We start from the raw sequence: 12,855 nt of genomic DNA, 5'->3' as shown, positions 1-12,855 counted from the left end.
CCACAGTAGCTAGAAATGTTGTGGCCTGGCAGGTTGTGCAGAAGTTTGTAGTGTGGCCATATCATTTATTCTTGTCCATTGTCTGTGCACTGTGCTGTCATGGACCAAAAGGATATATTTTGTAAGCTCTAATAAAATAGAATAGGCTTAATGCTAAAAGTTAATGCCCTAATAATTGGTAGATGTGCCAGTGGTGGTGCTACCCGCAGGGTGTTTGTATTTATAAAAAAGTTTCATGTGGTCGTGTTCAGATTATTATTTGAGCTGACTTATTGTCAGACCGCTTATCCCGGACAGCGTTGTTCTTGCTCGGATGGTGTTTTCCAGCTCCGTGCCCTTCGATGAGTGAGAAAGTGCGAGAAGAGGTGTGCTCGTGCGCACGTGCACATGTGCGTGTCCCATCCCTGACTTGTCTACAGCTTACAATTATTGAGTCTAGCCACACACGACATCTGAACGGACTCGGTCAAGTCATTCCTGAGGAAAAAAAATTGGATGGGAACGTGCAGAATTATCGCATCTGTAACTTTAAAAAAGTAAGTCCTTGTATTTGTGAGAACACTTTCACGCTCCGTGCGCGTTTGTGACAGAATTATTAAATATCTTACGATAGACGTCTTGTAAATTGCCAACACAAGAATGACCCCATGCGGAACAGTATCTAATAAGCCGAAATCTCTACTCATTACACTGTTCCCCGCACGTGCGTCCCGCCGTGCTATGCCAGAGCCAGGCACGCTATCTGACGACTGCCGTGGTGTGCTCGGCTCATTTCCACTGTACTGCGGCGGTACTAATGTCCGCGTAGGTGAAGCTTCGCCTGTGGCTTTACCTGCGATACCAGAGAAATGTCATGCCGTGCAGTAGCGGCGGAACACCTTCAATTAAGGGGGGGGGGGCACTGCCGACTTTTGGTCCCATTCTTTCCATGCAACGCCCATAGGGCTAATGTTAAAATATCAAAATCAAAGGGGGGCACGGTGCCCTCCCCATTCCGCCGCCTATGATGCCGTGTCGAGTAATCGGAATTCGAGTCAGGTGAGTGGAGTGCCGTGGCGATAGTTGAGGCCTGCCGTTGTACAGTCATTGACGTTGCAGGTAAATCTATGAGATGACCTGATATCCGGTCATGATCAAAATAATCTGATGTACCTAATCGTTTTGACCATATTATTCTCAAAAGCGGAATGCTTCGTATCAATAGATCAATTGGTCTAGCTTTGCCAAAACGGTTGAGAAAAAACGTGTGCGTGCGGGGGTCAAAACGTCCAACATACCCGGTCCGCCCGGTCCGGGGTAATCACATCCCAAAAGGAAGGTAGATGGCAAAACGTGCACCTGCTTAGCGTTGAAGCTTCAATAACTTAATCGTAACTCCAAAGTGAATGCATTTCACTGATGTCGCTATAACCAAAACAGTTGGCCACTCGTATTCACGAACTTATTATTTTTGTCAATAATATACAACATTATCGTTGTGTTTTTGTAATTAGCTGCACTGTTCGTTTCTCGGCAGCAGCCGTACCAGCGCAATCAAAATCGTGATTAGCCAGCTGAATGCGAAATCAACTTCATGATTAGCCAGCTGACTGAATAATCAAGATGTTGATTATCGGGCTCCCGGGCCGACGCCACGTAATCAAGTTGTTGATTATCTTTTGGTTGCAATCTACCACCTCACGATGTACAACTTAGGTCATTCGAACATTCCTTGGGTAGAGTAACTTCTTCTCTATCGGTCTTACAATTTTTGTGCGTCTCTGTTATTCCTGAATCGAGATTCGGCCGTTTTCGTGACGGTCTGCAAACATGCCCAAATATGGGCATAAAGTAATCATGAACTTGATTAATCAAGTTCGTGATTACCTCCCCGTAGTTTGCCCAACTGCTGTGGGACCGTGGTTCGACTTCCACAATGAAACAGCAATCAATAGGTACAAATGGACTACATCAATGACATTAACCGATGATGCTTGCCACTTACTGTGAAATGGTCTTCACAACAGTACCACATATGCCTTGAAACCAGACTTGCAGCATCTACCCTTCGTGCAGCCTTGGCCCAGGCCCTACGTGTTTGAAGTTTTGAGGGCACACAAAAGAATACTTTTTCAGGTGTTTTGACCGTCGAATTTCGGCATTCTGGAACAAAACATGTCTTCTTCTCTTTACTTGCAGCATTCATGTGCTCCATACTTTCACAGAAAATAGTTTTTTTTGCACAGGTAGACCACTTTACAGTGCAAAAACGGGACGACGGTGAAAACAGGGCGCCTGGGGCGATTTGATCAAGGTTCGTGAAATTCACACGTGATATTTAGTAAGTAGAAGCATGTAAAAGGCCCACGGAGGGGGAGAAGTTCGAAATGTCACGTGACTATTTTGCCCTCCGGCGCCCTGTTTTCACCGGCGTCCCAAAAACGTCCCCTAAAAAAAGCGTTAGTCGCTCGTAAACGCGGGCTCTGGTATTAACTGGATAATTCGCCAGCTGACGCCGTATGGTGGCGCTAGTGGAGCAGCACCATATGACGTCAGCAGAAAACACCGTGAGCAGCTATGAAATGGGAGCGAGCACCACGGAAATATCGAAAGGTGATGGACATGTACTGACTTTGGTCATTCAAGTACCACCAACACCATACAAAAACCATATAATATCATCTAGACTGATTCTGGAATCGATATGTTCGGGTATTTAAAACACATAAAAAATGTTAGTCACCAAATTCTGAAACAGTATAAGGATATTCTTGTTCCTTACTTTTACCTTGTGGAGTACTTTTACAATACCTTTTACTTGCTTTCTAGTGCGCCCATCACTATCTTAAAATCTGGATTGCAGCGCTGTAGGAAAACATTTTTTTATTTGTCATTTCTTCCACTTTTGAGCAGTGATAATTTATTTGGTTTTATGCATTAAATAATGAAGACGGCTCATAACTTTTTAGGGATCTGCAGTGGCCCAGAGAGCAAAATCAGATATTTCCTAGAAACTTGAGGCCACTATTTTCTTATATGCTAAATAATATACAAATGTTGACATGTAAAGAATGATACGGGTGTATAATTCTGCAAAATATAAATTCAAAGTATTAAACATTTTTCAAGAACCTTTTTAAAATCTTCCATAATGACTTCTTTCAATACAAGGTGGAAGCAATTTCAGTTAACAATAAAGCAGCACAAGGCAGTACCTTGAGCTGCGATGATCCATAACCAATCGGCACATGCAATTTGATCTTCGAGATGTACCCTGCCTCTGTTCCCTGACTTTCCCTTTTCGTTGTACCGGGTGAAGTGAATATTCTGTGAATATTCTTCTGACAGTCAGTTTTTAGTCCTACATTATGTTGTCAATCAGATTTAATTGGTTCAAAAACCGTCGTGGTCCGTCTCATTCGCAGTCTACATCTCCACATGCGCACCCATACATGCTAAAAATTTTCACTACGTATGTACTATGTACCCTGCAGCGTACCCTGATGAACAATGTTTTGTTGAAATCAGAGACACTTCCCAAGGTAGGCCAAAGTCCATAGCCATATATTTAAGTCAAAACAGATGAAACAGATACCCAGTAAAAAATACCATTAGAAATTACCAAATGGTTCCAAATGGGAAAAACCATTTGACTTATTGAACACTTTTCCAAATGGTTCCAAAGAGGTTCCATTTGAAATGTGTCCAATTGGCCACCAATTGGTACCAATTGGAACCATTTCATGACCATTTGAAATGTATCCAATTGGTCACCAATTGGTACCAATTGGACACATTTCAAATGGTCATGAAATGGTTCCAATTGGTACCAATTGGTGGCCAATTGGACACATTTCAAATGGAACCTCTTTGGAACCATTTGGAAAAGTGTTCAATAAGTCAAATGGTTTTTCCCATTTGGAACCATTTGGGAATTTCTAATGGTATTTTTTACTGGGCAGCTGGATTACCATTTGAAGATCCTTTTGAAGTCCATGCATTTCATCCACAAAATAAAAAACTGCACCGTGAATTATTTTTATTGTTTTACTCTGCAAGCTTATATATACATTTTCATCAGTACGTACCTACCAACATTAGACATTAACTACACATGGACATTGTTGTTTGGTCAACACCACATCGATGAGGCGACTGCTATCAGAATCAAGAACAGAATTACAATGTAGTTATACACTGGGCCATACGTACGCTATTCCACATAGGCACAATGAACGACGTGATACAATATCATTCCGATCGGTGATACTGTCTGTTGTTCTGACAGATTTCTTAATCTTCCGTGGCGATCAGAATTTTCAGAAGTCAGAACGTAGCTATAATGCAGGCATGCAGCCCATCTGGACCCGTGTAGAACCGGTAGACGGCGTCTGTCTGGTGCAAGTTCGTGCCTGCAACAGTACAGGACAGCACGGGTTAATTGGGCGATGGGATCAAATTAATTACCACACAGGGTCATTTGTCAAATATCACAATATAATAACTTTAAGCTCATGCAACTTGCATTGTCATTTAGGCAGCCTGAACACAACAAATATGGCACTGACAATTTTCTGCTTGCAAAATAAATTGTGATCGCTAATTTTAAGCCTCTTTCTCACCTCTGTTAAACTCAGTAAGGTACTTACAAGGATGCCAAATGCAACCAAATTTATTCAAATAACTATTTTCAGTATTTGCAGTCGTAAAACGAATATCGCATACAGAGGCACAAGAAAAGTCACTCACCAGCCGCGTGATTCTGCTCAGCTTCCTCTTTTACAGCAGGACTGGGTCCCGGTCGACCGCGGGCACAAGGCCCTATATACCAGGTAGGGTCGTCCGGCGATTCTACCTTTTCGTGACGTCAGCTCGTGACGTCATTTGGAGTCAAGTCTCGAAGCCCCGTTCAATCCCCATGTAAATGAGCGATTTTCGAAGCACTGTAGAATGAAGTCTGCGCAAGATATATCAAACCTAAGTATCTTATCTGAAAGAGCAGACAATTTTCTGCAAGTTATCTATTACGTGTTTTTCGCTAAATCTTTTGCTTTTTTCACAAAAGCGTAAAATGTCCCCCATGTCTCCGCAGCCTCCCTGCCGCCGGCCGCCGCGCGGTCCCGGTAGTGTAGTGGTTAGCGTGCCCGCGCAGTATTCCAAAGGTCCCGAGTTCGAATCTATGCGGTGCGGAACTTTAATTGCAATTCCAAGCTGAATATACGCACATCCATAATAAATTATTATTCGTATAGCTAAACTGTCATCAAGCTATCCATATAAATTGACTTCACCCAAAATATCGGCAAGATTCTATTTAAATATAAATTCAAATATGGCGGCTTGGACTGCCGCGTGCGTTAGGCTCCGCCCATAGCTCCGCCCACATGCGTGACGTCATTCGTGTTAGTGGACACACGCGGAGATAGGGGACGACATGGGCCTGCGCGGGCAGTCCCAGGCCCAGCGAACGCGAAACGGAGGCGCGCCGGCCGGCCGGCCGACGTCGACGCCCGGTTTGAACTGTGGCGCCGGCGCGGCCGGCCGGGCGCCAAGCCGCCAACGGTCGGGCGCCAACGGTCGGGCGCCGCCAGCGTAGGCACACAGAGAAAAAGTAGTGCTGTTTAAATGAGCGGAAACGACGTGGATTTTGCGAATCATTTTTATTTAATGAAAAACCAAGGCCTTGTAGTGATGCTTATCAAGTATAACCAGTCAAAGGTCTTCCCATTACCTCTAAGTCTATTATTTAAGCAAATGTTTAAAAACCATTAGAAACCATTAGGGTACCAATTGGGAACTAATAGATACCCGGTCCATACTCAAAACACACTTGAAACCATTAGAGACCATCAAGGTAGAAACACTTTTGAAGCATACATACTTGTCACACATCTGGAAACAGGGCTGCAAAGTGGTGGATTTATGACTCTAACTCCGACTCTGACTCAAAAATTGACTCCAGCTCCGACTACGGTTCGGACTTTGCTTTTATTCATCTCATGAAATAAAAGTTATTGCCATATAAGTATGTTTTTTCTTGCCTAAAACGACCCTTGAATGCTTTTCAAATGCATTTTTCATTTCGACACCAGTTGAAATAGAATGGGAACACCATTTCAAAACAGATTTGCTTTTCCATTTGGGAACCATTTCGACACCAATTGGGATCAAATGGGAAAACCATTGTCAATTTCATATCAAATAGGAATATATCTTCCAAATGGAAACCATTTCAATAACAATTGGGATTAAAGGAAACAGTCCACTTTCCTGAAATCAGTATTTTGCTATTGATTTATGATTTTTTATGCTCAAAATAATCATGAAATAAAATGAAACCTTTTTGTAAAAACAATTATTTTCTTCATTTTAATATAGGGCGAACTATATTCTATGTAAAATAATGTTTGACGCGGAAGCTTATTACGCATTGACCAATCATATTGCGTAGCTCAAACCTACGAATACTGCATTGGCTGTAAGCAGCACGCTGATTGGCTGACGATGACGTGGCTGCATTCCTGTGCAAGGCACGCATTCCTCTACAAGGCACTCTTTTCGGAACGAGAAATGGAATTTCTTCGTCTAGGGTGATCGTTGAGCCGTAAAAGCTCCTGATTTGTGCTAGTCTCAGCTCAAGCTACGAAACTGCTATTCCAGCTCACAACCCCATGTTAAAAGTGAACTATTTCCTTTAAATAAGACACGCTTTATCAGATAAAATTCTATTTCGAGACCACTTGGACAATTTAGATCAAATATGAATATCTCCCGACTCCCAAATGGAAACCATTTCAAAACCAATTGGGATGAAATGGGACAAACCATTTGGGATGAAATGGTTTTCTTCCATTTGGAGACCAATTGGACACCAATTGGGATCAAATGGGAAAAACCATTTGAGATCAAATGGGAAAAACCATTTGAGATCAAATGGGAAAAACCATTAGATACCAATTGGGATCAAATGGGACACACCATTTGGGATGAAATGGTTTTATTCCATTTGGAACCAATTGGTATCAAATGGAAAGCACCATTTCAGACCAATTGGGAAGTTACCAATTGGAAACCATCTCGATGCCAATTGGGGACATACCATTTGGGATCAAATGGAAAGCACCATTTCAGACCAATTGGGAAATTACCAATTGGAAACCATTTCGATACCTTAATGAAAAACAATATCAAATTCTTATCTGTATTCAATGTAAACGCGTTTCGATTATTTCTTTATCAATACATTGATACAATACAGATAATGAACACACACGATTCAATGTGGGTTGGGATGAAATGGAAAACACCAATCGAAATCAAATGGGATTTATTTTCCAATAGGAAACCATTTTAAAACCAATAGGGATCAAATGGAAAACACCATTTCGGAGCAATTGGGAAATTACCAATTGGAAACCATTTCGATACCAATTGGGGACATACCATTTGGGATGAAATGCTTTTATTCCATTTGGAGACCAATTGGACACCAAGTGGGATCAAATGGGAAAAACCATTAGAGATCAAATGGGAATTTCTTCCATATGGAAACCATTTAGATACCAATTGGGACCAAATGGGACACACCATTTGGGATGAAATGGTTTATTCCATTTGGAACCAATTGGAATCAAATGGAAAACACCATTTGAAATCAAATGGGATTTATTTTCCATTAGGAAACCATTTCAAAACCAATTGGGACCAAATGGAAAACACCATTTCAGACCAATTGGGAAAAACCAATTGGAAACCATTTCAAATGGTCATGAAAACCATTAGAACCTATTTCAAACCATTTGACACATTTGAAACCAATTGGTAAATCCTAATGGTTTCAAATGGTATTTTTTACTGGGTAAACACAATTCCAATCATCAAGTCAACCAGCATCGACAATCTGCACATAAGTTCTAAACCTATTGCAAGACTACTTTGTATTCAAGCTTTGTATTGCAGAAGGGTGGAAGCTGCATGGAATTATGCGACAATTTCAGCGTGCATCCACGCTCGAAAGAGCAGGGTTAATTGTAACAATACCATAACAATAACGTAATTGTAGGTGTTGTGATTCGGTTGTCTCTTGTCTGTGCTGGCCATTGCGCGGGCGGTCCAGCGGCGGAACTCGGCTTCGCCGCCGTGGCGCGCTGGCAGTTGCTTCTTCTTCTTCTTCTGCATCCCACCGCCAACCCGCTCAGGGGGGCGGCGGGTCGAGCGGCAGCTCGGTCCGCCCAACATCCTCGATGAAGGTGACGACCTTCGTCGCCGGGCCGCCGAGGACGTCGACCAGGCGAGGGTCGACACCCCAGCGGCGGCGGCGGGCCGCCTCATAGGCCGGACAATCGGTCAGTAGGTGCGCCGCGCTGTCGGGCTCCCCGCACGCGGGGCATTCGTCGTCGGCTGCCAGGCCAATCTTGTGGAGCGTGTCATGGGTCAGCGGTGATGTGCCGGTCCTCAGCTGGGACAGCGTCACCGTGACCGACCCCCAGCGCGCCAGGGAGTCGTGGCCAGGCGTGGGGTCCGGGTGCGGGTGGGCAGCGGTTGCCCTCTGTCGCGACAGCTCCCGGACATGGCGCGTGACGGCGGCCCGCGCACTCGACAGGTCGATCGGTGCGCTGTCTTGGTCGCCCGCCGTGGCCTCGCCAGCCAGGCGGTCGGCGGTTTCGTTGCCGTCCAGCCCGGCATGGCCTGGCACCCACTGGAGCACCGTCTCGGTGCCGTTCTCGGCGAGGGTGCTCAGCAGCCTCCAGACCTCGGCGGCCAGGGCCATGGTCTGGTTAGCTGGGCCGCGGCCGAGTAGTTGGAGCCCAGACCTTGAGTCGGTGAGGAGGCGGACCGACTTGGTCGATGCCAACTCCCCGTCCTCCAGGCCGGCCACAGCCGCGAACGCCTCGCGCATGGCGGTCAGTTCTGCTCTTAGGCTGGAGCAGACCGCCCCTGCAGGAGCGCGCACGGCCTCTTCTCTGTTGAGGTGGTGGAACTGGATCAGCGCGCCTGCGCCGCCCTGTTCCGTCCCGCCGCGAGCCGAGCCGTCCGACCAGATAATGACGTCCGGGTGCGGGAGCTCTGCAATGGCTCGCAGGGCAGCTTCCCTGCGGACTGCAGGCGGGTCCGACCGGCGGGTGGCCACGGGCAGGTCCACCCTGAAGGTGATGCCGCCGCGGTGGCCCAGCCATGGCGGGTCGCAGCTGCAGAACGCCGAACCTGTAACGCAATAGAATTGCAATTGTAACAAAGACCTGCATGGTCAGCACACATCTGCAGTGACTGTCATCCCAAGTTGGTATGAATTGGAACAAAGTTGGGTCATGGTAGCAGACGTAGCACAAGCTGTCGTGATATGCCATACCGTAGGACTAGGTCGTAGGTTGTAGATTTTAGGTTTAAGGCTGTAGGTTGTAGGTCAGGTTAGGTAAGGTTTGGTTAGAAAAACCCATTCTCCGAACCTGTAACTCAATAGAATTGCAATTGTAACAAAGACCTGCATGGTCAGCACACATCTGCAGTGACTGTCATCCCAAGTTGGTATGAATTGGAACAAAGTTGGGTCATGGTAGCAGACGTAGCACAAGCTGTCGTGATATGCCATACCGTAGGACTAGGTCGTAGGTTGTAAATTTTAGGTTTAAGGCTGTAGGTTGTAGGTCAGGTTAGGTAAGGTTTGGTTAGAAAAACCCATTCTCGTGCATAGGGCAGCTTGTGCTACGTCTACCTTACCAATACCCAATTTGAATTCCCAAAATTGATGGCAAACAGGTTTTTAGTATAACAAGTGTGGTTAATTGTTCTAATCCCCGCTGCAATGTGAGGGTAACTGCTTTTCTACAATCACAATATTTGAATTCATATAGGTAGCCATAGGTACGTTTCACATAGGTTATAGGTATTCGACCATAGCCTCTCCGATTATGCCTTTCACTCGATACGAGCGGGACCCATAGGCCGAGTGGCCTTATAACCCGATGACCAACTAAGGTAAGGTAAGGTAAGGTAGGTGTTTACATGTTCAGAAAATGATACAAAATATGACACAATTATAGCTGCAACTGGATAGTGGATACCAACCTCAACTAAAAGTTTCTGCAGCCTTATAACCTAACACATGACTAAATTGCCAAAATAAATCCCTTAGAACAATAGCTTGACTCTAAAATAACAGAACTTTTGCATGCAGACCCTGGAAACTGGAGGGTTTATGAAAAGTAACAAAAATAAACATTCACTAATATCAATATGTTGTTATAAATTTCATATGTAGCATAAGCGCCAATACTGCCTTCATTTACAATTTTGCTACTGTTTTCCACTCACAAACGCTGCCCTCCGTGGACAGCAGCAGCAACAGTGAAACGTCACCCGTGGTGTGACATCATCACCCATGACGTAATGGAAATCCAGTTGTTACCAAGGCCCGTAAACGCTGTTTTAAACATTGCCCCCAACGGAGCGCCACGATCACTGAGGTTGTGACGTCACGCAAATATCCCGGAACTTTTCCGAGAATATGCCTGTTTTCTACAACCAAAATTTAGCATGAAAATAATTACGATAATGGTTAATATATACATCAAAAAACTTGAAAAATTATGCTTGTTTTTATTAAATAACAACTGGCATATGAGTCCCATACCCCATTGTAATTGAAATGTGTTAGAATCAATGCTACCTATAATTTTTTCCTTTCCAGTAAGATTTTGAAAAATAATAATGCCAGAGTCTCTGTTTAGCGAGATATGTCTGGATGAAGTTGGTAAGTGGCATTTTATGATCTGATTCAATTGAATCTGAATTGAATCTTAACCATCATCAGAACTCTAGCTTATGTGGATTTAATGCTGAGTTGAAATATTTGTCACTAATTTTTTTTGCCACAAGAAAGTTTTTAAGTGGCCTCTTTTTTGTACATGTTTTCATGATATTTGTCATGTAAAGCACAGTCATTCCATATATAGTTCTCTATATTTACCTTGAGTCACGCTCTCACGCAAATTGCTGAAACTATCTTGATGTTATAAGATAATTCCTGCAATCCCTGTGCCAGGTTTTCTCGGCTCACAGTGCTCCGTGGAAGAGTGCCGCAGTGCAGATGATACTGGCGATTCAAGTTGTATGACACTGGATCGTGTCAGCATCACTGTTCCCTACAGCAATGCCAGCTTTGGTCTGAGACTGCTGCTGAGTGCAGACAACCAGGAGCTGGCCCCAGGTCAGTTGAGTGTTTGTGTCATGAGTGATCTGTTGGTGTAGAGAAAGTTAGGGTCATTGAATATCAAATTTAACTTCTTGTTGTTTTGGGTTGTTGCACCATTATTACTTCTCAGTGGATGAGAATGGAGTCATCCATTGCATTTCATTAGAGTTAACTTGCTGTTACCTACCAGTGGCCTTTGAAGTAGGGCTGCATCAGTTAGGATATCTTGATTTAAAATGGCTATTTAATTTATCAGAATAGCACTTAACTAGTATATGTCATAATCAACAGCCTTTGGTCTCCATACTCTGTGGTATGGGAAATAATTGTCATGTGACTTTGTGTATAATAATATTGCCTGCATTTGTTAGCACATCATTTCAGCCCCCCCCCCCCCCCCATTTGCTAGCTATGTGACATGATTGATTGTTCATTTGAGCTAACTGCCTTAAACATATTTAGTTGTTATGGATGGATGTTCTTACAGTCTGTCACATACAGCTTGTTGCACTTCTGAATTGGTGTATCTAAAAGACTTAGCGCCATTAACCAGACACCAGTTATTGATTAATTAGATAGCAATAATCTGATAACAGACTGATTACTGGCCGGGCATACCGTGTTCGTTCTACTGGCATATCTACGTTTTGCCGCGGTGTCGGCAGATTTCATTTTCGACGACCCCACGTTTCTGTCGAGCTGCGACGCCGCCGATCTGGAGAAGTTGGTGCCGGCGCTGCGCGACTGGCGCCGCCTCTCTGACCTGCCGGCTCTGCTGCGTCAGCTACTCACCGCCTACAAGTCGCACGTGGTGAGTCGGCTGACACCGGGCGGAGCGCTCTGGGACGGCTACAGCCAGCTGCTGGCTGAGCTCGGGCCGGACGCCCTCGAGCCGATGGTGGCCGCCGGAGAGGCGCGCCCGGCGCTGTACGTGCTGGTCCGCCTCCCGCTGGACCTGTCGACCCTCTGGGAGCGGCCACCGCCGGGCCGACGGCCGTGCGCGCTGCTGCTGCTCAAAGCCACGGAGAACGGTGGCGTAAAGGCGCGTCTGCGGCTGTCCCCGGCGCTGGCGGCGCTGGCGACTGACTGTCGACTACCGCCGCCGGCCAGCCGGCCGCTCACCGAGTACGTACAGCTGGTTACCGAGCTCACCCAGCGTCAGCTTCAGGAGGGCTCGGACGTGGGCCGGGCGCGCCGGCTGCTGGTGGCCGCACTGGTCACCGCCGCGCCCGACCGTCTGCTGGACCTGAGCGCCGACTGCAGCCGCATATCGCTGCGGTGGGACGGGGCCGTGGCAGAGCTGCTGCTGGCTGCCTACCCGCGCCGGCCGGCTACCCTCTGCCTGGCCTCCACGGCCGGTCGGTGGCGGCGCGAGGTGCCCCTGACGCTGTCAAACTCGGCGCCGGTGCCAGAGGTGGTGGACATGATCCTGGACAAGGTGGAGGAGCTGCTGAAGGGCGTGGACCGGGATTCGGACTCGGATGAGAGCCTCCTCTAAGAGATATTGGGAGAGATATAGGGATTCGCGGTGCCCATTTCGAAGTCAGTACCTGTGAAGCGAAGACTTTCAGTGCGTTCTTTTTTGTATGGAGTTTGTAGCTTTGTGATGTGTTCGGACGTGATGATATGCGATGATCCAGCGATGCAATGAATGTGCTGGCGTTAGATGCAAATGTTTTTTGTAA

The 12,855-nt window shown here is 45.8% G+C and overlaps 1 protein-coding gene across 2 annotated transcripts; it reads left to right on the top strand.

The window, feature by feature from the left end:
* The first annotated feature begins 282 nt into the window (after positions 1-282).
* Positions 283-12,672, top strand: LOC122382919. Of its 2 annotated transcripts, none has more exons than XM_043368865.1 (3): positions 283-536; positions 11,021-11,185; positions 11,836-12,672. In XM_043368865.1, exons 2-3 carry the CDS (start codon positions 11,089-11,091, stop codon positions 12,666-12,668), a joined length of 930 nt encoding a protein of 309 aa, XP_043224800.1. In that variant the 5' UTR covers positions 283-536; positions 11,021-11,088; the 3' UTR covers positions 12,669-12,672. The 2 variants fall into 2 exon arrangements, with proteins under 2 accessions (XP_043224800.1, XP_043224799.1); XM_043368864.1 differs by lacking the exon at positions 283-536 and adding an exon at positions 10,613-10,729.
* Positions 12,673-12,855: the final 183 nt, after the last annotated feature.

The sequence above is a fragment of the Amphibalanus amphitrite genome, unplaced genomic scaffold (assembly GCF_019059575.1).
Source record: "Amphibalanus amphitrite isolate SeventyFive unplaced genomic scaffold, NRLGWU_Aamphi_draft 000150F_arrow, whole genome shotgun sequence".
In the NCBI taxonomy this organism is placed as follows: domain Eukaryota; kingdom Metazoa; phylum Arthropoda; class Thecostraca; order Balanomorpha; family Balanidae; genus Amphibalanus; species Amphibalanus amphitrite.
The sequence above is the reverse complement of the archived record's forward strand: the minus strand, read 5'-3'. Positions and strand labels throughout refer to the sequence as shown.

What these genes read in the sequence shown, in the direction of transcription:
- LOC122382919 (XM_043368864.1), top strand. Translation starts at nt 10,687, where the DNA reads ATGCCAGAGTCTCTGTTTAGCGAGATATGTCTGGATGAAGTTG. An exon ending in GATATGTCTGGATGAAGTTG is followed by an intron (nt 10,730 to 11,020) that starts GTAAGTGGCATT and finishes TCCCTGTGCCAG; the next exon opens with GTTTTCTCGGCTCACAGTGC. An exon ending in CAACCAGGAGCTGGCCCCAG is followed by an intron (nt 11,186 to 11,835) that starts GTCAGTTGAGTG and finishes CGGTGTCGGCAG; the next exon opens with ATTTCATTTTCGACGACCCC.